The 25,532-nt window shown below is 33.2% G+C and overlaps 1 protein-coding gene across 1 annotated transcript; it reads left to right on the forward strand.

The window, feature by feature from the left end:
• Positions 1-17,382: 17,382 nt before the first annotated feature.
• On the forward strand, positions 17,383-21,453 carry LOC120082612 (tryptophan synthase beta chain 1-like). Its single transcript, XM_039037863.1, has 4 exons — positions 17,383-17,772; positions 18,724-19,080; positions 19,801-20,234; positions 21,054-21,453. The coding sequence occupies exons 1-4, from the start codon at positions 17,458-17,460 to the stop codon at positions 21,319-21,321; spliced, it is 1,374 nt and encodes a 457-aa protein (XP_038893791.1). The 5' UTR covers positions 17,383-17,457; the 3' UTR covers positions 21,322-21,453.
• Positions 21,454-25,532: the final 4,079 nt, after the last annotated feature.

Genomic DNA, 25,532 nt, shown 5'->3' on the forward strand with positions numbered 1-25,532 from the left:
ATCTTCTCATAATCAATACCAAGTCTTTGTAAAAAAAACTTATGCAACTAGTCTTGCTTTATATCTAGTGAACTCATTATTTTCATTTCTTTTCCTCACAAATACCTATTTGTATCCTACAGATTTGGCACCTTCTGGTATGCAGATTATTGGTCCAAAAACCTGACTTTCTGAAAGTGAGTTTAATTCTCCTTCGATTGTTTCTTTCCACTGAAGCTAATATTTTCTATGTCGACATTCTTCAATAGATTTTGGTTCAAAATCATTAGTTTTAGATATATAATCAAAAGCAACATTATATGCAAAAATGTTATCAATAACTACATGAGTTCGGTTGCATCTTTTTCCTGTCATGACATAGTTTATCAAAATCTCATTATCATCTTTATGTATTCCACCCTCCTCATTAATCATGTCATGAATTTCTTCTTGACTATTAATTATTTTTCTTTTTTGAGGACTTTTATCTTTGGAACCCACTGGTCTACCATGCTCCTACATTGTTCCAGACTCATTGTCTTGGGATATCAATTTTTTATTGAACATTTGAAACTGGTATATGTGACTTAGTTACTTTCTTTGCATCTATAAATGCATTTGGTAACTGATTTGCTATATTTTGAAAATGAGTTATCTTCTGAACTTCAAGTTCACATTGATCTATACGGGGATCTAAATAAGACAATAACGATGCATTCCATGTAATTTCTTTATCTAACATCTTAATTCCTCCACCTAATGTTGAAAATTTTGTCTCATTAAAATGACAATTAGTAAATCATGCAGTAAATACATCACCCGTTAGGGGTTCAAGATATTTGATAATTGATGGGGAATCATATCCAATATATATTTCTAACCTCCTTTGAGGACTAATCTTAGTATATTGTAGTGGAGCAATTGGAACATATAATGCACATCCAATAATTCTCAAATGAGAAATCTTTGGCTCATAGCCATAAGCTAATTGTAATGATTAGTACTTATGATAAGATACTGGCCTAATGCATACAATTGAGGTCGATAATGAGCTTTGTGCTTCTTAACTCACTTCCAGACTCTTACAAAGATGTTAAGACAACTTTAAAGTATGGAAGAGATTCGATAACAACTGATATAATCATTTCAGCTCTAAAGATCAGAGAAATGGAGCTATTAACTAACAAAGAAGAGAAACTTAGTGCTGAGTTTTATTTGTTAAAGGCAAAACTAAGCAAAACAACAAAGAAAAGGCCAAGCAAAATTCCACCAAAGAAGGTAAAGAAAAATCCAAGATTATATGCAATTATTGCAAGAAGTTTGGGCATCTAATCAAGGATTGCAGAACTTTGAAATGGAAAAATGAACAGAAGAACAAACAATAACAACAAGAACAGAAAAGCCAGACAAGTCAATTAGGAGAAGGTTTAGTAAGGGAGGACTCTTTTTTCTATTCAGATGCCCTAGCTACATCAAATCAAAGGGTTGATGATGTTGGATCAGCTAAGAACCTAGATTGGGTTCTAGACTCAGGGTGTTCTTTTCATATGACACCTCACAAGGACTGGTTCAACACATACAAATATCTAGATGGAAGTTCAGTATACATGGATAACAATAACTCATGTCCAGTTGTTGAAATTAGCCCAGTGTCACTCAAGCTAGAAGATGGGACAGTCAAATTACTAAGAAATGTCAGACATGTGCCTAAATTGAAGAGAAACTTGATTTCACTAGGCATACTAGACTCAATTGGTTGTGAATACAGAGGAAAGGGCTATTGTGAAGTATTGAAGAATGGTAAGCCTATTTTCAAAGGGATCAAGATAAATGGGGTCTATGTTGTTCAAGGAGTTCAAAAAGTACACTCAACCCTAGTTGTGACTACTAAAGAGCCTACTGAATGAGACCTTTGGCACAAAGACTTTCCCACATTAGTGTCAAAGACCTCCAAGCTCTTCCCAACTAAGGAATTCTACCTAAAGGAATTCATCAGAGCCTATCTTTCTGTGAGCATTGTGCGATAGGCAACACAACCAGGCAGAGTTTTGTCAAGGCTCAGCACACAACTAAGGCCATTGATTACGTGCACTCAGACCTTTGGGGCCCTTCACCTTTCCAATCCTTAAGTGAAGCCAGGTATTTCCTAACTTTTGTTGATAATTATTCTAGGAAATGTTGGATCTTCTTCCTTAAAACTAAGGATATGGTGTTTGAGAAGTTCAAAGAATGGAAAATTATGGTTGAAAAGCAAACTAACTGTTAAATAAAGTGTCTAAGGACTGAAAATGGGCTTGAGTTACATGCAGAAGAGTTTAATGTTTTTTTGTAGACAGCAAGGGATTATTAGACACAGGATTGTAAGGTACACACCTCAGCAAAATAGGGCGGCAGAGAGGCTAAACAGAAAAATTATGGAAATAGTGAGGAGCCTCCTATCAGATGCCATTCTACCTGAGAAGTTTTGGGCTAAAACAGCCTCTTATACAGTCTAACTCAACAGATGCCCTCATATCTCACTAGACTTGCTCACTCTAGAAGAAAGGTGAACCAAACATCCTCCTAACCTAAACAACCTAAGGGTGTTTAGGTGTACAGGTTTTGTACACCAGAACAAGGGGAAGTTAATTGCTCGTGCAGTAAAATGTATGTTTTTGGGATTCACTAAAGGGATAAAAGGCTTTTGATTGGGGCATCCTACTGAGAAGAAGTGTGTAACAAGCAGAGATGTCATTTTCAGAGGGACAAAAATGTTTATGCAAAGGCCTAATTCAAATGATTCAGCACCACAAGAAAAGACTGACACAATTCAGGTGGAGTAGTTTCTAATTCCTACATCTGATCCCTCAAGCTCAAATACTCACACTGATCAGCTGCCTCATCATGAAGAAGATATAGAAAAGGTTTCTTCTGATCCTGAGCAAGAAGGTCCAGACCTAAGGGATTATAGCCTAGCAAGAGATAGGCAAAGGAGAATACTATAATGCCACCCTCTACATATGATGATTACATCAACTTAGCTCTAAATGCCTCAGATCTAAATAATGAGCTAGAAACCTCTACCTTTGAAGAGGCAGTGAGTTGTGCTAAAGCTAGAATGTTGATAGAGGCTATAAATTAAGAGGTGGAGTCTTTATTCAAGAATGACACTTGGGATTTAGTTCCCTTACCTAAAGGGTGCAAACTGATTGCATCAAAATGGGTGTATAAATTCAAAGAAGGTGTTCCTAATGGACAATGACCTAGATATAAAGCTAGGCTGGTTGCAAAGAGATTCACTCAAAGACAAGGTGTTGACTACAATGAGATATTTTTCCCTGTAGTCAAGTAAACATCTATTAGACTCTTACTATCCATTGTGACTCAACAAGACCTAGAGCTAGAGCAACTTGATGTTAAAATAGCATTCCTACATGGCTTTCTAGGTGAAACCATTTATATGTGCCAACCTAAAGGCTATGAAGTCAGTGGGAAAGAAGACCATTACTGTCTACTTAAAAGGTCTATTTATGGTCTTAAACAATCATCTAAGTGTTGGAATAGAAGATTTAATGATTTTATTCAAAAGAATGGGTTTGTTAAGAGTTCCTATGATAGTTGTGTTTATATAAACACTAAAACCTATGCTCATCCTATCTATCTACTTCTATATGTAAAGGATATGCTACTATCAGGAACTACTATGAAGGACTTAAAATAAGTCAAAGACTTACTGAAATCATAATTTGAAATGAAGGACATGGGCAATGCAAACAGAATATTAGGTATTGATATCAAAAGAGATAGAACATCATGCAAGTTATGCAATGATCAGACACAATATTGTGAAAAGCTAATCAAAAGATATCACATGATAGAAGCTAAAGTAGTTTGTACTCCTATTGCACATCATTTCAAACTTTCAGCAGAGAACTCGCCCAAAGAGACAAATATTGAACACTTAAAGCTAAAGTCAACCATTCCATATTCCCAAGCTATGGGAAGTCTTATTTACCTAATGATTTCTACAAGGCTGCCTATGCTACAAGTTTGATCAATAGGTACATGGATAATTCGGGTAAGAGATATTAGAAGGCAATAAAGTGGATCATGAGGTACTTAAAAGGCACTACGAATGCCAAACTACTGTATCAACAAACACTAAACAATGAAGCAGAACTAATAGGCTATGTTGATTTTTACTACGCAGGGGACTTAGACAAAAGAAGGTCCCTATCTGGTTATATCTTCCTATATGGAAGTTATGTATTAAGTTGGAAGGCATCATTGCAAAAAGTGGTAGCCCTTTCTACCACTAAGGCTGAATTAATATGTTTATCAGAGGCTGTTAAGGAAGGATTATGGCTTAAAGGGCTACTACTTGATTTCGGTATTAAACAAGATACAGTAAAATTGTTTTGTGACAATCAAAGTACAATACATTTGTCAAAGCATCCACAATATCATAATCGAACTAAACACATTGATGTTAAGTACCATTTCATATGTGAACAGATAGAAAACAAGAAGATTGAAGTGCTAAAAGTTCATACCTCTGAGAATGCCTTTAACATGTTAACCAAAGCAGTCACCCAGCTCAAACTTCAGAAGTACCTCGACATCATTGGGTTTAAGCTCAGAGACAAAGGTTGAAGAAGAAAGGATTAGCAAAAAAAGGAGCTGAAAGAAACTTATTGAAGTTAATTTCAAGGTGGAGATTTGTTAAAGAAATATGATGAAATCAACTTAAACAAATTCAGTTGTAACTGATTTACTTCAACAAAGTTCTGTATAAATACATATGTAGCTAGATCCTTCAATAATGTACTGAAAACAGAAGAGTAAGCTAGCTAAAATACTCATCTGTAAAGTTCTCCAAGAACTCTCCAAAACTTAAATCCAGCTTCTTTGTGGATGTAGGCATTTTTTAGGCCGAACCACGTTAAAAACTTGTGTTTTCTTTCTTCCCCTTCTCTTTATTCTTCATGCTAGTAGCTTGTCCCTTCTTCTTCTTCAAGATCACTCTGGATTTTGGCAGCATCTCGCTCTCTGTCATTTCAGATTTCACTCTTGAGCTTCCGTCTTTCCCTCTAAAATATTTGAAATGAAAAACAAAAGATAGTCATTCAAGATTACTCTGTTTGAGTGAGTGGATAAAGAACATCTCAGCCATCAACGTGTAAGGCCACGATCTTGCAACACACGGATTGTGCTTTTAGCATACAGAATCAAAGACCACTATTTTCTCTTTCTTTTCAGTTGGTTTAAGTTGATGTGTTTTCAGCTTTGGGCCTCGGTGGGATCATTCTAAGCCCACTATCATTGTAACCAAGCCCAACACTAATTTCTCATGCCAAATTATAAAGATGTTTGGATTCATGAACTTTATGTTCATTGTTGCATATGTTAGGTTTTATGTTCTAAAATTCGTGGTTTGTAAACAATAAAACTTATTCTGAAAATTCAATAAGTTGTTATTTAATATATATATTGCTTATTAGAAATCCAATAAACTAAAAGTCCCATCACTATTACATGAGTATTTGAACTTTATGTAGAGACATAAAAGTGGATCAGGTTCAAGTAAATAGTCAAAATGATCTATAGTATATGAATGAGGTTGGGTATCTTATTCTGATAACACTATCGGATGCGGCCCATTCTGTAGTTGTTACAAAGAGTTGTAAAGTACTACAGACGATGTGATCCTAATTCGTACATGTTATGACACGAGGAGTTGGGGCATCCTATGCAATGGGTTTGTACAAGATCAGACCATGAAATTAGCCACTCTTAATAACGTTGTTTACTATTTTTGACCGACTGTTTCAAAGTGATGACCTAAGTAACTTGACCTTAATCCTGAGTTAACATGAGCTCCTGTTTATTCGAAATTATCCTTAGATTTACATAGGTCAGGGTTGGCTCAACAACGCTGGCTCAATAAACCTCCATTTTAGGGGTATGACTGGGAAGATAGCTGGGGACATAGGGTGCAAGATGAAATTCGCTCCTACCTACTTTTAGGGATAGTAGAGAGGTTGTTTCCTTAACTGCTGACTCCGAGTCTTGAACAAGGGGTCCGACCCTCTCATTGACCCAAGAGGGACTCGGTTTATTGATGGATCACAAATCAATTGTTCATTAGAGGGTCAATGGGACTTAAGGAATAATAGGTAATCTCGGGGATAAAATAGACATTTGACCCAACCATTATTACAAACAACCTGTGAAGGGTTAACTTACTAATCATGGTTATATCGAGTGGACATAATATATCTACAGTGAGGGGAGTGCAACTATGGGATTTAGTGGAGCGACTCATTAGTTAAAGAATGGGTTTAATTCGGTGTAAAGAGTTTAGCCAATTAATCTCTGATCGTTGGAGCCCATGATCTGTAGGTCCGCGAGGTCCCTCTACTAGCTCGTAAATGGATTAGTTTCAGAGTCGCGTGATAAATTAATTTGAAACGTTCAAGTTAAAAATAAAAGAATTAGTAATTATATAAGATATAATTACGCGTTTAATTTTGAAATTAAACAGAATTGGAGAATTTAATTAATATTTAAATATGATTTAAACATTAAATTCATGAAGGTGGAATTTGTTTAAAAATTAATTTAATATTGGATATTAAATTAATTTTAATTATATTAATTATTAGAAAAATAATCTGTGAAATTAACAATATTTTCAATTTTGAAATAAAATTGATTTTTTAATCATTTTGTAAAATTTGAAAAGTTTGAAAAACACAAAATGGAATTATGGTTTTTTCCATTAACACTTTCAACTAGCTCACAACAAACCCACTTAACATTTGTTTCAAATCTCCAAGCATGAGTTGCATCAAATGTAGCCATCTTCTTTGCATGAAAGTCCTGCAATAAATAGAGAAGATGGAAATGGAATTGAGGCATGCATCAATAGAGTTTTTGCTGAAAAAATCGAGTTGAAGAAGCTGTTCTTCAAGTGGGTTGTTGCAGTGAGTTCTTCTCTAAGTTCCCTTCATTCAAGCTTATTTTGAGTCCCACAACTCAAACTAAAGCTCCAAAAAAATATTGGGGAAGATCTTGAGGTGATTCACAACGAGATTTGGAGAGGAATTGCAGCTGAGAATCGAGATGCAAGAAGTTCTACAAAGGTATGACTTGAAACCCTCTTATTATTGTATGAGCATACTTTATTTATAGCCAAAATTAATGAATTAGAATGTTTATTGATCTTTGTTGCTTCCGCTGCATGCTGATATACTCTTACAGTATATGTTTCAATTATTCGTAAAGCAGACAACTCTTCTAGTATACGTTTTTTATATGAGATAGTAGATCGGATATAAAGATATTCCATATTATTCTGTCTATCAATCTCAATATGATAAAAATTGCAACGTATATCTTTAAAATTAAGTAGATTTCTCTTTGATTGATAAAAGAACAATGCATTGTCAATTGTAAATTTTGTTCATCTAGAAAAAATAATATTTACTTTTCCAAACTCTTCAAGTAGGTTTGTAGAACCAGATATTTTATTAAATTTTGCTTCAAGCATTGTCGATTTGGAAAAATATATCTTACTTATAAGTATTGTATTTGTAGTTGTACTGTCTGCCAGACATAGATCTTATTTACTCATTTTTTTAGTCACCCAACATATGAAAATGATCCAGATTTCTTCATTAAAAGAAAATAATTACAATAAGAAAAACAACATTTGGAATATAAAAAAGTTAACATCTACTAGGAGGAAAAAAACATGGAAAGAAACAAAATTAAGTTTAGATATTTTTAAAGTAAAAGGAAACACTTGAAGTTCCATCAATTATGTCGATTTTCTCTTCAAGAGATTCAAAGAAGTCTATCACATCCAAATTTGTCATATGAGATGGGTCTAAGATGTCATTATCATGGTATGCAAAATTTGCTTCCACATTTTTCTCTTTTTCCTTTAAGGATTCTTGATAGAGTTCAACTAAATGTTTTGATGTACGACAGGTATGTGACTACTGCCCAATCATTTCGCATCAGAAGCATTTATTTTCAACATTTTTTTAACTCTTATCTTGTGGAGCTTTTCCTTTGTAATCATCAATTTGTGTGGTTCTTTTAAAATTTGAATGATTAGAATGACCACCATGAAAATAATAATTATTTCTTCCTCCACTACAATCATGACCTCGACCACAACCACAACCTCGACACAATTATTATTAAAATTCATAGCATTCCCTTCAGGGAATGATGTCGTCCCGATTGGTCGAGATTCATGATTTTTCATTAATAACTCGTTATTTTGTTCGGCCACGAGAAGACATGAAATTAGTTGAGAATATTGTTTAAAATCTTTCTCTCGATATTACTCTTGTAGGAGCATATTCGAGACATGAAATGTAGAAAATGTTTTCTCTAACATATCAGTATCAGTAATTTCCTCTATGCATAGCAACAATTTCGAAGTAATTTTAAATAATGCAGAGTTATAATCACTTACTGATTTGAAATCTTGTAACCTCAAGTGCATCCACACATAACAAGCTTTAGGAAGAATAACTATTTTTTTTATGATCATACATTTTTTTCAAAAATTTTCGCAAGATATAAGGATCTTTTATTGTAAGATACACTATTTTTAATCTCTCGTGGAGATGATGACGAAGAAAAATCATAGTTTTTTCTTTGTCTTGACTGGATGTCGTATTTTCTTCTTGAATAGTCTTTCAAAGATTCATAGCATCTAGGTAGATTTTGGCATCAAATACCGATGCATAGAAGAGGCAATCGGGAGTTAGTGGAACTCCTGACGACGTACATTGCCCGACAAAAATTCGCATAACTCCCGACGCACTATATCCAGCGTTGGGAGTTCGTGAATGACTCCCGATGACAAGTAATTACTGTCGTTAATATCAAGGGTGACAAAGTCTAATTTTGTGAGATTTGTCATGGTAACACTATCATAAAATATTGTATTTATATTAGAAATTTAATATAGTTAAATATGCAAAATAACATTAAATTAATTAATTATAATGAAGAAAGAAAAATCAACGTACCTTTAGGACCTATCTTTAACGAGAAAAATGATAGGAGCTCGTGCTAACAACATGTTGTGAATTTGAGGACCACAACGACGCACAACGAGAACACGGATATGGAGAAAATATAATATGATAATTATATATAATAAAATAAATAAATATTAAAATAAATATAATAAAATAAATAACAAAAAAAGTAAATAAAATCACAAAGAATGACCAATGGACACTAATAATGGACGTCTACCCTACCTATAATTTAACAAATTTATAATATTAAGATAATGCTCACTCGACGAAATAATAGAATGCCCCTTCTATTACCAACCAATTTTATTTCAAGATTTGCTTAAAAAAGGGGGGAAAAAAACGATTTCATGGTGTTTGCAATGCATGTGATAATCAAGGTTTATAAATCTCAATATTATAGGGTTTCCTTGTAAAGATTATAAAACATATATAATTTTAAATTCTTTACCAAAAAACAAAACAACAATAATAAAGAAATTGAAAACATATAAGTAAAGAAATTATCATATTACACGTTAAAAAGGCTTCGTAGGTTTACATTAGTGTTTTTATTAACTGAAAATATGGGAGGAATCAGGAGGTGGACCCAAATATCATAATTAGGTTTATGTATTCTTAGCATCCTCGTCATACTCCCATAAAATGTTATTAATATCCAAAAGTACAAGAAGAGTTTGTGATAGATACAGAGAGCAAGAAATGTGCTCAACAAGATAAAACCAACAAGAACATCAAAAGAGACTAAAAGAAAAGTCTTCCAATTCAGAGCAATAGATAAAGTGGTATAATTAAAAAAAAGAGAAGCTTTAGTACACCAAAGGACAACGAAAATAATGATTGTCCCATAAAATTGAGGTCTAAAATCGTAAAATGTTCTGTTGTTTCTTTCCGACCACAAGCACCAAAGAGAAGTTCTAATTAGGGGTGTACATGGGTTGGGTTGGGTTGTGTTGAGAGTATTTTTTGGACCAACCCGAAAATTCGGGTTGGTTTAATTGGCAACCCAAATGACTTTCCAACCCAACCCTTAAAATTCGGGTTGGGTTGTCGGGTTATAACTTTTTTATTTTTAATGAAAAATATGTAAATTTATATACAACACATAACTAATAACTAAAATCTCATAAAACTAAGATACTAAATACAAAATATCTATGATATTTATTGTAAATTTTAAACAAAGACAAATATCATAACAATTTTAAAAGAAATTAATCAATACAAAGAAATCAAACTTTAAACAAGGAGGAATATATATACAAAATTTGGGTTGGGTTGGATCAACCCAAAAATTTTTTAGCCAATCCACAACCCAACCCAATCCAATAAAAATAGAAAAATTCAACCAAACTCAACCCAAGAACAAAACTAACCGAATCCAACCCTTATATTTTGGATTGGAAAATTCGGGTTGTTTGAATTGTTGGATTATTTGAACACCCCTAGTTTTAATAGAATTGCACGAAAGGACCTTAGTGTGCATTAGTGAGTGAACAAGGCTGTCCAATGAAGTATATGCAGCCACGGAGGAGAAAAATTGTAAGTTGGGACCAAATAAAAATAGCATAAGGGCAATCTATAAATAGATGTTCAAAATTAGTGATATTAGATTGCTATTTTTCTTAAAAAGTTTAATTGTTTTTTTAGCGATTGAATTAAAACTTTAATTCTTCTCTTACATAGTTGTGAACCATAGACATAAAAACATCAATAGAAATGTTGAACTATCAAGTTTATGTGAAATATGTATAATTAAGTACTAAAAAAACGATTATTAAATCTCATTAACTTTCGAATTTATGTCTAATAAATTTTTAAGATTTTAATATATCTAATATCTAATTGATCCATGATGATAATTAATTCTTTACCATTCAAAAGTCTATCGAATACAAAATAAAATTTTAATATTTTATTGGACAAAAAATGACTAAATCTTGTCTTTAATAGATCTGTTAATCATAAAAAGATGTTGAATATGTTAGAGAATTATTACATTAAAAATTTAAAATTTAGATATCGTTTGATAACAATTTTGATTTTTGAAAATTGTAAAAAAAAAAAAAAAAGACAACATTTGAATTTTAAATCAAATTATCAAAACAGAGTTTAATTAAGAAATAATGAGAAAACAATCCTAATTTTTATAAATCACACTTGAGAGCTATAAAATTATGTGTTAATTTATCAAAGTTGATTTACAAAATAGTCTTTGTCAAAATTTCCATTCTTTTTCTCTTTTTCTTTCCAATTCTTTTCAGTATCTTTGATTATGAAAGCGAAAAAATGACGGTTAAAAAAGTCAAACCAAACAATAAATGTGAAGCGAAAAAATGAGAGGTTAGAGAACATCATAGTTTAAAAAAACATTTAAAAAAAACGGATTTTTTTACTCTATGAGGCAGCCATGTTGATTAGTATTAAATTAATTTATCATAATTGATTCATAAAAGTTATTTAATTTTCATATAGAGTGTTTCCCTGATTTTTCTTTTCAATATTTTTTCAATATCCTTGATCGTTATTATTTTACCTTGTATTCATGTGGTTTAAATTTTAGCTTTTAATTATTTCTCATTCTCATTCTCAAAATATATATATATATATATGTGTGTGTGTTAAACAATAAGGATAAGAAAATATTGAGAATAAAAGTCAAACTTTATAAACATTAAAATCATAACCTAAAAGAAGCACATACATCGGGCATCACATTTAATATCTTTAGCGCATTAACGTTGACATGGATGTTGAAAGCTTCGGTCTTCGAACTTTGACGCGTAATATTTTGCATTTAAAATGTGCGATTCCCTGCAATAACAAACATATATATATTTATAAGGAAAAAAAAAAAAAAACATATATATTTCTTCCTATAAAACTAAAAATAAAACATTTACGTGTAATTTCACAATTGGTTTGTGTTTGTACGTATTTTTGTTGGTCACGTCATCCTCGTTGCGGCCGGCCCCTAACCTCTGTTGCTTTACAAATAGCTCCACAAGTTTCATATCTTCAACGTGTGGTGGATACTTATGAATTACAAGGCTCTTATCAAAATTGAACTACAAGACTCCTGACGGAAGAGAATTTTTTTTTCTTGTAGTGTACCTAGAAATATGAATCTATCACATTTTATTATTACTGTTATCGTTACTGCATTACTACTTCACTCTGATAGTAACGATAATGATAAAGGTAAAGGTGACAATAAATGTGACAGACTCATTGTCACACCCTCTCCCAGACTACTCCCTGAGCCTAAGAAAGGACATGACTGCAATAGTTATCAATCCTTTTGCTGACACTTACTGCCTAATAACTCTAGCGGAAATAACTCTAATACAAACATGCAATCTCACACATAGTGGATGCCTCTATGGCTAAAAACATTAAGTGTTAAACACAAACCATTTACAGCGATTACATTACTAGTTTCACAAGTCCCAATACCCAAAACTTAATCCCTATATGAACAACTGTAATATGTGTACAATATTTACAATAACCACCTAACAGACAAATTACGATAACTTTGTCCTTGAGTGGCAAAGCAGATGCAGAGCTATCTCCTGAGGATTTCACCGCTACTTGGGGGAAAGAAAAACATTTGAAAATGGGGTGAGCTTGCTAGCCCAGTGAAGGACTTAAGAAAGAAAACTGATTCTCATGCAAAATACTCAATAAAGAGATCAATCTGAAATGTAAATTTCTACAGTAACCTTGTACTGTAATATAAACATTTTCCAAGCATAAAGCATATAAAGCTTTTTTCATCATAAAACATTAAACTATTCCTTAGTTGAGAATAACCCTGCTATGGTTAAATCCCAACGTCAACTACTTAGTCAAGAGAGAACCCTTTTGCTCAATCTCTAACTTTAACTACCAACGTGCACGTGGCCATAACTAAGTACTGTCATACCTTAGGTACTGCTGCTTAGATACCTTCTCAAAATGTCCCTTTGTATCGAGCTGCTCGGATACTTTCTCAAATGTTCCTCAGTATCGAGCTTCAAGTAAAACTAGTCATACTATGACTTACTCTTTAAAGCATGTAAAGCAATACGCATAGAAAACATGTCTTTAAAGATACTAACGCATGCTTTGTGTAATTAAATACACATAAATAGTTTTTCAATAAAATTTCATACATGGCATGCGTACAAAACATAACTCATAGTTTGCTTGGAAATTACTTTGTAAAACTAGCTAGCATGAGAATAATCTTTCTTTAAAACATGGTTTCTTCAAAACATTATAAACATTTAGTCACTCACAACTTTTAGAACTATTCCTCAAGGGTCGATATGCTTCCATCACTGGTGTCAATCCTGTGGACATAAAAGCATATATTAGCTACTAGCATAAGTCTCCCTCTTGAGACTAACCCTTAAGTAAGCTTTGTGTTTAGCCTTCCCTTTTGAAGACTTTCACTCAACACACCTTACTATATATCTTAACACTTAGGAATTTCTTTCAGTCAAGCAAAGCTTCCAACCGCTCTTCACAAACGTAACACCATTTCTGCAACCAACAGTTTTCTCCAAGTGTTCTTACAGTTGCATATGGTCATCCACAAGGCTGCTTATGCGTCCAGGACTCCACTGTAAGCTCTCCTCAAAATTTCAACTTCAAACTCCTTGTGGTCTGTCCTAGAGATTTAATTCTTTAATGATGGTCCTTTTTCTCCTTCTCCAACCTTAATCCGATGAAGACTTCTTCCAGCAGTGTCACCTCTGAAAGTAGACTCTCGAAACTTTCAAATGACACCAAGAACTCTAAATTTGCATAGAGGAAATGATCAAACTGATCGTTTGAAGTTTGACCTCCCCCCTTTTTATACTGCTTTCCACCGCTTCTCATTAAAGCATAGCATGACACCTTTAGTTTTCATGGAGTTAAATATGGTGCTAAGGACATCTAATGTTTTTAATTAGTGGTTAATACCATTCAACATAAGTCCAATTATTTAGTTCAGCTCACAACCTACAGCACAACTCTCGCTCATCGTGCAGATCTCGTTGATGCTCGTCGTGTAGCGCTGACGCCCATCATCTAGCACATCATGGCTATCTTCTAGCGCCCATGCCCATCGCATAGCGCCATCGCCCAACTTCATCGTCTAATGTTGATGCCGATCGCGGAGTGCTAACGCTCCATCGCTTAACGCTATCGTCCATCGCATAGCGCTATTGTCTAGCACGACTCTTTGCATTGTCTAGCGCCACACCTTGCCGCACGATCGCCTACCTCATCGCTTAGCTTCGCACATTTGCTATACAATTGTCCAGCGCACGCAACTCCAACGCCCAGCGCCCAGCGCCCACGCTCGCGCACACTTAAGGCTGCCGTATGCTTGCTAACCTCTCAAGACTTTGGTTGTCACATGCTTTCCCACGCATAACTTTTCTCTTCGTCATACCTTAGCTTCCTTCAATGCCCAAATAACCTCTCAAATAAGCAAGGCCAACGCATGGCACTAACACTTAGCCAATTTTCTAGTCTCCAACGCATGGGTTACACTTAGCCAATTTTCCAAGCTTTACCCAAGAGTCAAGCTTTCAACTCAAACTTTTCTTCTAACTTTTTACCCTTTTTCTCTATAATTGCATTTATGTTTAATGAAATTAAATATTTAATTTTGTATTTAATAGATCAATAAATTTTTAAAAATATGGAATAGCTAATTACCTATTATCCTATTAAATATAAAATTAAAAATTCATAATTTTATTGGACAAAAATTTAAGACTTAAGCCCATTATTTAAAGTCATTTTTATAATAAACACTATTTAAAGTTCATAGACTAGAAACTAAAAAAGAAAAAAAAAATATTGATCAAATAAATACAGGTTTATTGATTGCGGATGAAAACAACCATATTTTCCTAATTAGTTTTCAAAACAACAATATTCAAATAAAAGATCCGGTTTTAAAATGTCATTGATTTCATTTAAATATTTTTGTTATAAAAACTCATTATTTCATAACTTTATTATTTTAATCCTAGCTAAGGGGTAGCGTGAGGAGGACTGGGACGGGGCAGGGTCATGGAAGGATGATGCCCTCTCTCTTTCTTCGTCACCATTGGAAAATTTTCAATTATTTTTAAGAATAGAAATAATTAAATAATATATATCAATAAAAATATCTCATAATGTTAATATTCCTTTTGAAAATATCTACCATCTTTCATTAACAATTTGCTCCAAAAAATAAAAATAGAAAAAAGTACACTTTAATTTTCACCTATAAGATTTAGTTTAGGTTACATTTGAGTTTGTTTAATATTTTCAGATTAGCTAATGTCTTTGATGGGAATTTGGTTGTTGATAACTGTTTATCGAATTTTATCATCAAATCAGTAGAAGTTCTGAAAATAATAATTTATATTCTCAGTATATTTAGATTTTGAATTCAAAATTTTAAAATAAAAAATTATATTAGAAAAAATAAAAACAATAATAAATATAATATTTTATATTATAAACTCAATTATTTTTTTAAAATTAAAATATATTGTATAATATATACTATATCATATGATATTAAAAAAATAAATATACAAAAAAAAATTAATATAAAACAAGTTCATAAATTAATTAGTAATAGTTTTAGTTTTGTAGTTTATAATTTGAGATGGGTATCAAACAAGCCCTATATTTTTAACCTCTACAACTTTATTTTGATATATACTAACTAAAGAATCAAAAGTACTACTAAAAACAAATTTCAGATGAGGCATTTGGAACAAGGTTATCCTAAAACTATAATAACTCTCTTGTTATGGTAAATACTTTTTGTAGTCTCTAATTAGCTACAATAAAAAGCCCAATTTACTATTTTATATTTATAATTTTTTTAATTATTTGATATAGTATTTACTATTTTCTTCTCAAATTAAAATAGTTCACACCTCAAACATATACTATTATATTCTAATAATCTATCATTCTTGTCCTAAATGTACTTAAAATAATCAACTTCTTGTCCCAAACGTCCTCATAATAATTAAATTTATCCAGACTAAAAGTATAATTATTTAAATTAATCCATGCCCCAGAAATTTGAGATAGTCACCAAAATGTATTTCTCTTCCATGTCCCAAAATTGATAGACAATTTCTATTGACATTAACAAGAAATTTCTATCTCGGGCCAGGCCTCAGAACTAGTAAGACATCCTAACCTTTAATTTTTTTCTTTTTTAAAGAATGGATTTTTTTCAAGAAAAATGTTTTTTTTTTTTAAAAAAAAAAAAACTTTCCATTAGATTTCTTTTTCTTTTTTCAATGGGTTTCACTTTTCTCCCTCATCTATTCCGTGAATCAAACATGGCCACATCCATATAATGTTAACTATTTTGCATTCTCACGTGTTAAATGAGTACACACCATGTGTTAAAATTGACCTCAAAGAAAAAAAAAATCAAATTGATTATTTTAAGGAAGATGAAAGTGATATGATATAAAAAAGTTCATCCTCTGTTGAATCCGCCTTTTTTCCGAAAATGATCGAATTTATGGCTTGTTAGGATATGCACTATTTCGGAAAATCTTTAGAAAGAGGAGTTATTAATAATTGTGTTTAGAAGTAAATTTAAGTTTAAATTTAATCTTGTTATTAATACATTATCTATAGTTTTATTATTTTATTGAGTTAAGTAAAAAGTAATTTACTTAATTAAATACCATCGGGAATAATTCTCTCTTTACCACATCAAGTAGTTATATTTTATTTCTATCTAGAAACCTAATCAAGTTCTAAATGAAACCTAAGGCAGAGAAACACAATCTCTTACTAGATCCAATATAATGACGAAGATATGTTATTTTAACTCATGTTATTATGAAAACTATCTAGTTCAAAGATTTTGACTATTATTATTATATATAACATTAGAGTTTTATTGTATATACAATATTACAGTTAAAACTTACGATTAGGAGAGTGACTCCTTGAATGTTTTGTTGCTCGTTATGTTTCATATATCTCAATGAACTTCAACTTGGATTAATCTTTTTTTATGTCAATTGATTTTGAAAAGTAACCTCGTACACTCGTCTAATTAAAATATATACATATAAAAAGGTCATAAGCATAAGAGCTAATAACGCGCGTCTATACTGTATAAGGAGCCAAGTCTAACTAAGCCAAATACATGAGATCAAACAATCCCATTTATCACGTGGCCGATTCATTTAAATGTTGACCCTCATTGGTTACTACTGTTCCCTTTCGACATATTATTTTATCCTCTTTCAACTTGCCATACATCGACACGTGCCACAAAAATTAATTTGGGACTCGGTAAAATTCTGGTCTATATAAACAATCTCCATGTCCCTCATTTAACACATAATTCAAATCCCCTTCTCTCTGTTTCTCTCAATATTCTTAGAGTAAGAAAAAAAATCGCCAAGAAATAATGGCATGCAATTTGGTAAAGAATGCTGCGCTTACTAACCAAGTAGAGGCAGCCAGAGGCATAGCCAGATCACATGTAAAGCTTGGGAAATTAGGAATTGGGTCAGCCATTTTGGCAACAACAAAGAAGAATATGCCAACAATAAAGATGCAGCTTCTAACTGATGACCCCAAAAATAAGTCCCAAAAATTATCAATTGGGGAATTGGGAAAATTTGGGAAATTTGGTGGCAAGTTTGTGCCCGAGTCTCTAATCACCTGCTTGGGCAAATTGGAAGCTGAGTTCAACTTGGTTTTAAACGATTCCAAATTTCAGGTCCCAAAATTAATTTTTTTTTTTCCCTTTCTTTTTGTTGAATACAATAATACACAACTTTTGTACTATACTTATTCCTTTTTTTTTCAAAAAAAAACAAAATTTAAATAATTTTTTCAAAACAAAGTCTTCTAACCTTTCTTGGCGTAATCGCTTCTAGCTTGGGACATGATGAAGGTGTTATAAGTATTTCACCTCTTGATCCCTCAACTTCTTGTATATTTCATGGCATAACAATTTTTTTTTTGGAATAGTTTTTTTTTTCTCCTTTTCTGGCCCTTTTCTTGCTCTTCCTCAATTTTTTTTTTGCACAACTTCATCTCCCTCGCTGTCTTACACTCTCAACTTTGCCCATTGTTAGGTGAAACACATAAAAGTGAACGAGAAAGAAGATAGGAGGAAAACTAGGAGAGGGAGTTTTAAAGAGAAAATTAGAATAAAAAATGAGAGAGAGAAATATTAAAAAAAAGTTTTAAAAAATAGATATTAAAAAAAGAGTAATTACAATGAGCAACACTTTTACAGATTATAATTAAGTGTATAGTAACATTTTAAAATAATTGTAAACATAAAAAATTTATTAGTGTTAGACTTTATCGTTAATAGACTTCTATTAGTGACAAATCATGATCCAATATGTCTATCATTAATAACCTCTAAGAGTTAGATCTAAATTTTGCTATACCGCAAATTCTTTTTCATTTTGTTATATCTGTTAATATTTTGATCTTGAATGCTATATTTGTAATTATCCTTAAAAATATTTTTTTTAAAAAAAAAAATTTGTCACGTGCAAATTTCACAAAAATGAGTGAAACCCATATGTAAAATATTTTTTGTTTATATGAAATAACATGTTGGTCCAAACTTTTGAGGGTAATCTATCAAATTTATCTCCAAAATATAGAAGTTAATTGAAGTATATGGTGGGGTGTGTGTGTGTGTGTGCAGGAGGAGTTGGAGGTTGCGTTGAGGGATTTTGTTGGGCGAGAGACGCCGCTATATTACGCGGAGAGGCTAACAAAGCACTACAAAAACGAAGAGGGAAAGGGGCCTGAAATATACATAAAAAGAGAAGATCTGAACCATTGTGGTGCGCATAAGATGAACAATGCGATCGCACAGGTTATGATTGCGAAGCGCATGGGGCGGAAGAGCGTGGTAGCGGCCACTGGGGCTGGCCAGCACGGCGTTGCCACGGCAGCTGCCTGCGCCAAAAATGATTTAGACTGCACCATTTTCATGGGCTCTGAAGATATCAAGAAGCAATCTTCAAACGTCCTTTTAATCAAATTGCTGGGTGCTCAGGTACTTCTAATTTTTAAACTATTCTTTTGTAGATGAAAGATAGAAACATGTCCACCACTACATCTAATTGAGAATTTTCAACAGATTAGTAGTAATATTAAAATGTTTAAATGATTGTCGACCAAATTCAGAATCTCCTAAAAGATAACATTTCATTTGGTACACAAACATGTTACAATATATAGAAAGACAAACGTGAAGGTTAAACTACAATTAGTTTAGTACTGAACCGACAATTTTATAGATATTTAGTTATCGTACATTGAGAACTGTCGAATAAATCTTATACTTTCAATTTCATTGTATATTTAAAATAAGTTATTACGTACAAAATTTAAAGTTGAAAGTCCACTTAACAATTTTAAAGTTCAAACCTTATCGTTATAAGTACAGTTTCTTTTCTAAAAAAAAATAAGAAGTACAAACTAAAAAGTTGAAAGGGTTAAACTTGTAACAAAAAATTCATGGATTTGTCCCCTATTTAGTCGATGGGGTAGTTAACGATGTAGAGATACATCTCTACCAATAAGGGATTTTCGGAACAGGTCAAAGATGACGAAATTGAAGAATTTTGTTGAGGATCTGACGTTTGAAAGATAAAGAGAAACGTCGTAACCTCTAGACTTTGAGATAAAACCGTGCATATTCAATGGATTTTGAATTTAAAATAAGTGTGTTTTTAAATTATTAAAGGGTGATATGATATCCACCTTGGGTCAGGTGAAATCTGTGGAGGGAAATTTCAAGAACGCAACATCAGAAGCGATAAGACAGTGGGTGGGGAACTTGGAAATGAGCTATTATTTGACGGGCACAGTGGTAGGGCCGCATCCATGTCCAGATATGGTTAGGGAGTTTCAGTCCGTGATTGGGAAAGAGACGAGGAGACAAGCCATGGACAAATGGGGGGGCAAACCAGATGTGCTTTTGGCTTGCATTGGGAGTGGCTCAAATGCCTTGGGTCTCTTCCATGACTTCATCAAAGAACAAGATGTGAGGCTGATCGGAGTCGAGGCCGCCGGCTTTGGGTTGGACAGTGGAAAGCACTCTGCAACTTTATCTAAAGGTCATGTTGGGGTTTACCATGGTGCTTTGAGCTACCTTTTGCAAGATGATGAAGGCCAGATTTTGAACCCTCATTCCGTTGGTGTAGGGTAAGAAAAAAAACACCACTCTTAAAAAATATAGCAAAATTTAGATTCAACATTTGAAATCTATCTTGAATAGACTATATATATCACTAATAAGAGTTTATTATTAGTAAGATACACTAATTTACTATATCCTTTATGATTAATTCTTTCAAAATATTGATATGCACTTTTTAATTAACCCTAAAAGTAATATCTTTTGCATTTTTTTCCTTCTTTAATAAATGAAAATGAAAACTTATATATTACCAATAAATTCCAAAATTTATAATATACTGTTCTGGATTTTGTAAATCTTCTATTGAATTTTGTTGTTTGTTATCATTTCAAAAGGATTGATTTGAAATATGAAGTGATGTCACATCATATTTTTATATAGAAAAAATGCTCCTCTAGAATGGGCAGGATTTAAATTTAAAATTTGAAGACATACTTAACTAGCATCATTTGATTATATAACTATTTGGTTTTTTTAGTTTTAGTTTTTAGAAATGGTGCATATTTTCAAAGCTATGCAGACAACAAAATTTAGAAAGGAGCAAATGAAACTAGTATTGACTATAGAATTTAAATTTCAAATAACAAATAATTAATTATCAAATTGAGCCTAATTAGTAGATTTTCGAAACAAAAACTGAGATTCATTTCTGGAACATTCTTAATTACATTTAGGTGAGGGATATCGTCTTTGAATACACATTAATTAGAATTAATTGAGGTGTGCTCAATTTCGCATTAAATGGAGATAATTAGGCTTATCAAGATTTTAACAAGTTAGGAAAAGTAATTTGATCGATGGTGGTATTGAAATTGAACGCGCAGGCTGGAATATCCAGGAGTAGGGCCGGAACTGAGCTTTCTGAAAGAAAGTGGGAGAGCTGAATTCCACACGGCGTCCGACACGGAGGCGGTAGAAGCTTACAAACGGCTTTGCAAGTTGGAAGGCATATTCCCATCGTTGGAGGCTTCTCATGCCTTTGCTTATCTTAATAAGCTTTGCCCCACTCTGCCAGACGGCTCCAAGGTGGTAGTTAATTGCAGTGGTCGTGGTGATAAAGACGCTGCTATTGTTTTCAACTACCAACACTAAATATTTTTCCTTTAACTATTTCCCAATTACAAATTTCCCTTGGCTATCATTATCATTACTTGTAAATAAAATATTTTTATTATTTTAGTTTTTATGTACCAACCTGTTTGGTGAGTTTATATACAAACAAAAGATATATATATATATATATATGAGTCCAGTTTAGATTTCATCCAACCATATATCACTTGAGTACTGCTCAAATGTGTTAATATTTACTCCCTTATGAGAGTAGGTATGATTGTTATATCCCCTCCTTTGTAAGGTAAATTACTAGTCGGAGGGAAAATAATTTGATTTATATCTTTAAATTTTGAATTACGACCATAAGAGAGTTTGGTGTTGTTGTGATTGAAATGAATTTAAATAGCATAAAATTAGATGCGCAATTTAAAAAAAAATTAAATTAAACTAAAGGGACCTAACTTAGGGAATTAGGATTTCGCTCATGCTCTTGATTGTTCATTGAACTCTAACGATCAATTGCATGCAAGATTTTATTATTGGTTCGTTAGCATGGAAGACCATAGCCTTAATGCACTAATTAATTAGCTAATTAGTCTAGGTGTTCAATTAATTGGTTTCTAGCGGCCTAATCAATTAATTAAACACGCATTAAGTCTAGGGAAATAAATTAAGTAAATAGCAATTTGGATAGCCTAAAGTACCAATCGATTAGATTCTTGAAGCATGACTTTGAATACTACAAAAGAAATTGCTTCAGGCAATTTAGAACTTAATTATAAGCAAGCCACAAATTCAAGGCCTAATTGAGATTAACATGAATAGTCACATCTATCTCTAGCAAAACAAAGAAAATATCATGGTTGATCAAGCCAAGCATAAATTTCAAGCATAGAGCATTAAATTGTCTCAAGAATCAAATAAAATCCAATATGAATTTAACATAAACAAGTCTCTCAACCAAAATAAATGAGTTTGATCCTACCTCTAAGCTAGAAATAGCATACCTTAGGCATCATAATGTGGCAATACGAGTTAATCTCCAAAATAAATGAAAAATACAAAGAATTTAATTTTGGGAAGAAAATACAGAGAGAATGGAGGCTTCCGTTTAGAAAATCAAGCATAGAATGACCTAAATCGGGAAAATATTAATTTATATAAAGTATCGAATGTTGCAATGCTGAGAATAGTGTCACAGTGCTGCTATCGAAGTGCAGACCTCAAGCATTGCAATGTTCACTACTATGTTGTCCAAATTGCCAGTAGCGCGCATCTCTGATATATTTGTCAACATCCAGAGTGTTGCAACCTCTGTTGCTCTTGCCATGTGTTGATTCTACCTTCAAGCATAAGGCAAAGCATAAAGCTAGCATTGTAACACTCTGTCTCTGTCCATGGGTGTTTTGGTAATTTCTCTTTCTTTCTTCACGGTTGATGTTTTGAAGCTCCATTTTGGCTCGTTTTCATCTCGTTTTGGCTCCGATGGTCCATATTGTCTCTTAGTTGCTCAATTATCTCCAAAACAGCATAACAAACACATTAATTCCCATAACAACCTCGAATTAAGTTGAGAAAATTAGTACTTTTAGAGTGCTAATTGGAGCCCTCATAGAACACACTCTCTACACTCTCTACAAAAATAATCTCTACGATTATTTTGAAACTCTCCCTCTAGAAATTCTCCCAATTTTCTTAGATAGTTCTAAGAAAATTCGTCTTCTCTATTGTAAACCCTAGAACCTACTTTACTAAGTAATTATGCTTAAGTTTATTTGTTATAAATGTCTATGTTTGTGAACCTAGTTGCATATTATGTTGTGAGTAATGTGAATGCATCGGAGTGTTAAGAAGGAGAAAATTCTCTAAGTGTTAGGCAAGGATGCTCTCAGGTAGTATAAAGAGGTATCCCACGCTTAGCAAAATTTTAAGAGATGTAGGAAAAAAGAAAGTTAGGTGTAGAGTTAGGCCAAAGAATGAAGGAAATTCTCTAAGTATGAAACTTAAGGCTCTCGGGTGGAATAAGAAGACACACTACTTAGAAGAAAAATAGGAGATCTTTGGGAATTGAAGTCTTGTCATGCCATGCGTCCAAGGACTCAAAAGGGAAAATTGGCTAAGTATAGAAGGGGCATGCATTAGCCTCTCTAGAGGTTAGTAAAGGCCAAAGCGGACAGGGTTTGAGTAGCCAAGTTTGCCAAGGTGAATGCTCAAGGGAGCCAAGACAAGGAACTAGGATAGGCTGTGAGGTGTGTGTTGGCCGAGGAGATTAAAGGTTAAAATGGGGCTACCCGAAGGGCTTGGACGTTGGCATGGGTGAGCGGTATTGCCTTGGAGGAGCGGTAAAGTGTTGGCTATGGAGGTTAATTAAGGCGAGGATAAACGGGCAAGGTTGAAGGAGAGTGCCAGAGGCAAGGTGATGGGCGTTGGCTAGTAGCAAGCATTGGCCGAAAGAAGGGTTGAGTGGACGTCAACTCTATACATTAGAGTGAAGCTAAAGCACTTAGCTTAATCACTCGGTTAGTGTGCTAAGTGATATGATTAAGGGAATTAAACAATGATTAGTGGCCTAAGTGTCACTCGATTAAGCCTCTTGATCATGCACAACTTAATATAAAAGTAAGTTGTGAAGAAGTTCAGTTTTCCCATTTTACTCGTGCCAAAGGGGAGAAGTTGTTGCCAATCTAAAGTTTAAATAGTGCTTAAGGTAGCCTTGTGCTACCAAGAAGACATTCCAATGAATTGGATCTGAAGTTTGAAGAATTTGATAAGTGTTCCAAGTTTCTGGATTACTCGAGCAGGCTGGAAAAATTGGAAGATTCTAAGTTCACCAAGAATAATTAGATGCTCAAATTTTATGGTAAGAGAATTATGATGCTGATGAACAAGTTCTTAGAAGGAAATTTTGTGAGATAATATCTGGAATTTGAGTTTTTAAGGCTTGAAGTTGAACATGGAAATTTGATGAATAAACAAGTAGCTGCAACCAAGGGATAAGCAAGCAGTTGGCCGAGGTGAGCACATATAACCATTGGCATGGTTAGGCGTCAACCATGGTGTGCGTGTGAGGTGTGGCATGAGGTTGTGTGGTGGAAGGTGTCATGAGTCGAGCGTGCAGGCGTCCAACGCCTAAGAATGGTAAGTGTGTCCCAACGCCTATCAAAGTGCCTATGTGCCAGTGCTGACGCCCAACCAACCGAGTTGTAAGGTAAATGGCTATGTATGGTGATGCATTGGGATCGACCAGGCATTGATGAGTTGTAGGGAATTTCTAAGTGTGATGTTAAGCTTGATACTAAAGTTGAACTCATAAAGGAACCAATAATGTTAACCTAGGGTACTTCTCCATGTTACAAGGCAAACGCAAGTAAGAGAAGCTTATAACCCTTGGGGGAGTAGCACGAGACAGTGAATGACTAGTTTCCATAAAAATTTTATCTTGACTTGATTTCCATGAGTTTGGCATATGCTTTATGAAGTTTCCAATGCATGAATCTTTGAAGTACAAAGTGTTTCTAGAACATGATTTTACTAAGTGATTTCCTAAAGGTATGCCTAAGCTTAGGTAAGCTTACATGTGGACGCATGATTCCTTTTTTGTTTTTTTAAGCTAGTGTTGGAAGTAAGATGAGGCGTGTTTTTAGCAAGCTTTATGCTAAGATATTTAAGTATCTTTTCCTTACTTTCAAAGTAAGTTTTAAGCCTAAAGCATGGCAAACCATGAGAAGAGTTTTATGAGCATACTTGAGTTTTCATAATAAAATCATGTACTAGTTAGCATTCCTTGAGTTAAGTTATTTCTCATGACCTCCATTACTATGATGTGTTTTATACTAGAATGCTTAATGCTTAGTGTGATGAGTTTTAAATTTAAACCAAGTTTTCCAAAGTTTATATTGAGAAAATCAGAGATGGAGGTATCTGAGTCCCCTGATACCTAAGGGATGACGGTATCTAGGGTAAACGTACTATACTAGCCTTTGAGGCACATCCAAATGCATATAGGAATAGTAATATTGACACTGATTGTATAGAGATTACTCTACATCAGCTAAGGTTATCGATATTGAGTGATCGAGCAAAAGAGCTCTCCCTCAACTAAGGTAAGAGGATGATGATTTTTTTAATGGTTTGATAACATTGAGTTTTCCAGGGTCTTGAAAGTATTTACAAAGATCTATATTCTTTATGTTTTATAACTATTTCTTAACCCTGAGACTTAGAAATACATGTTTATTTAGTAACTA

This window comes from Benincasa hispida, chromosome 8, assembly GCF_009727055.1.
Source record: "Benincasa hispida cultivar B227 chromosome 8, ASM972705v1, whole genome shotgun sequence".
Lineage (NCBI taxonomy): Eukaryota > Viridiplantae > Streptophyta > Magnoliopsida > Cucurbitales > Cucurbitaceae > Benincasa > Benincasa hispida.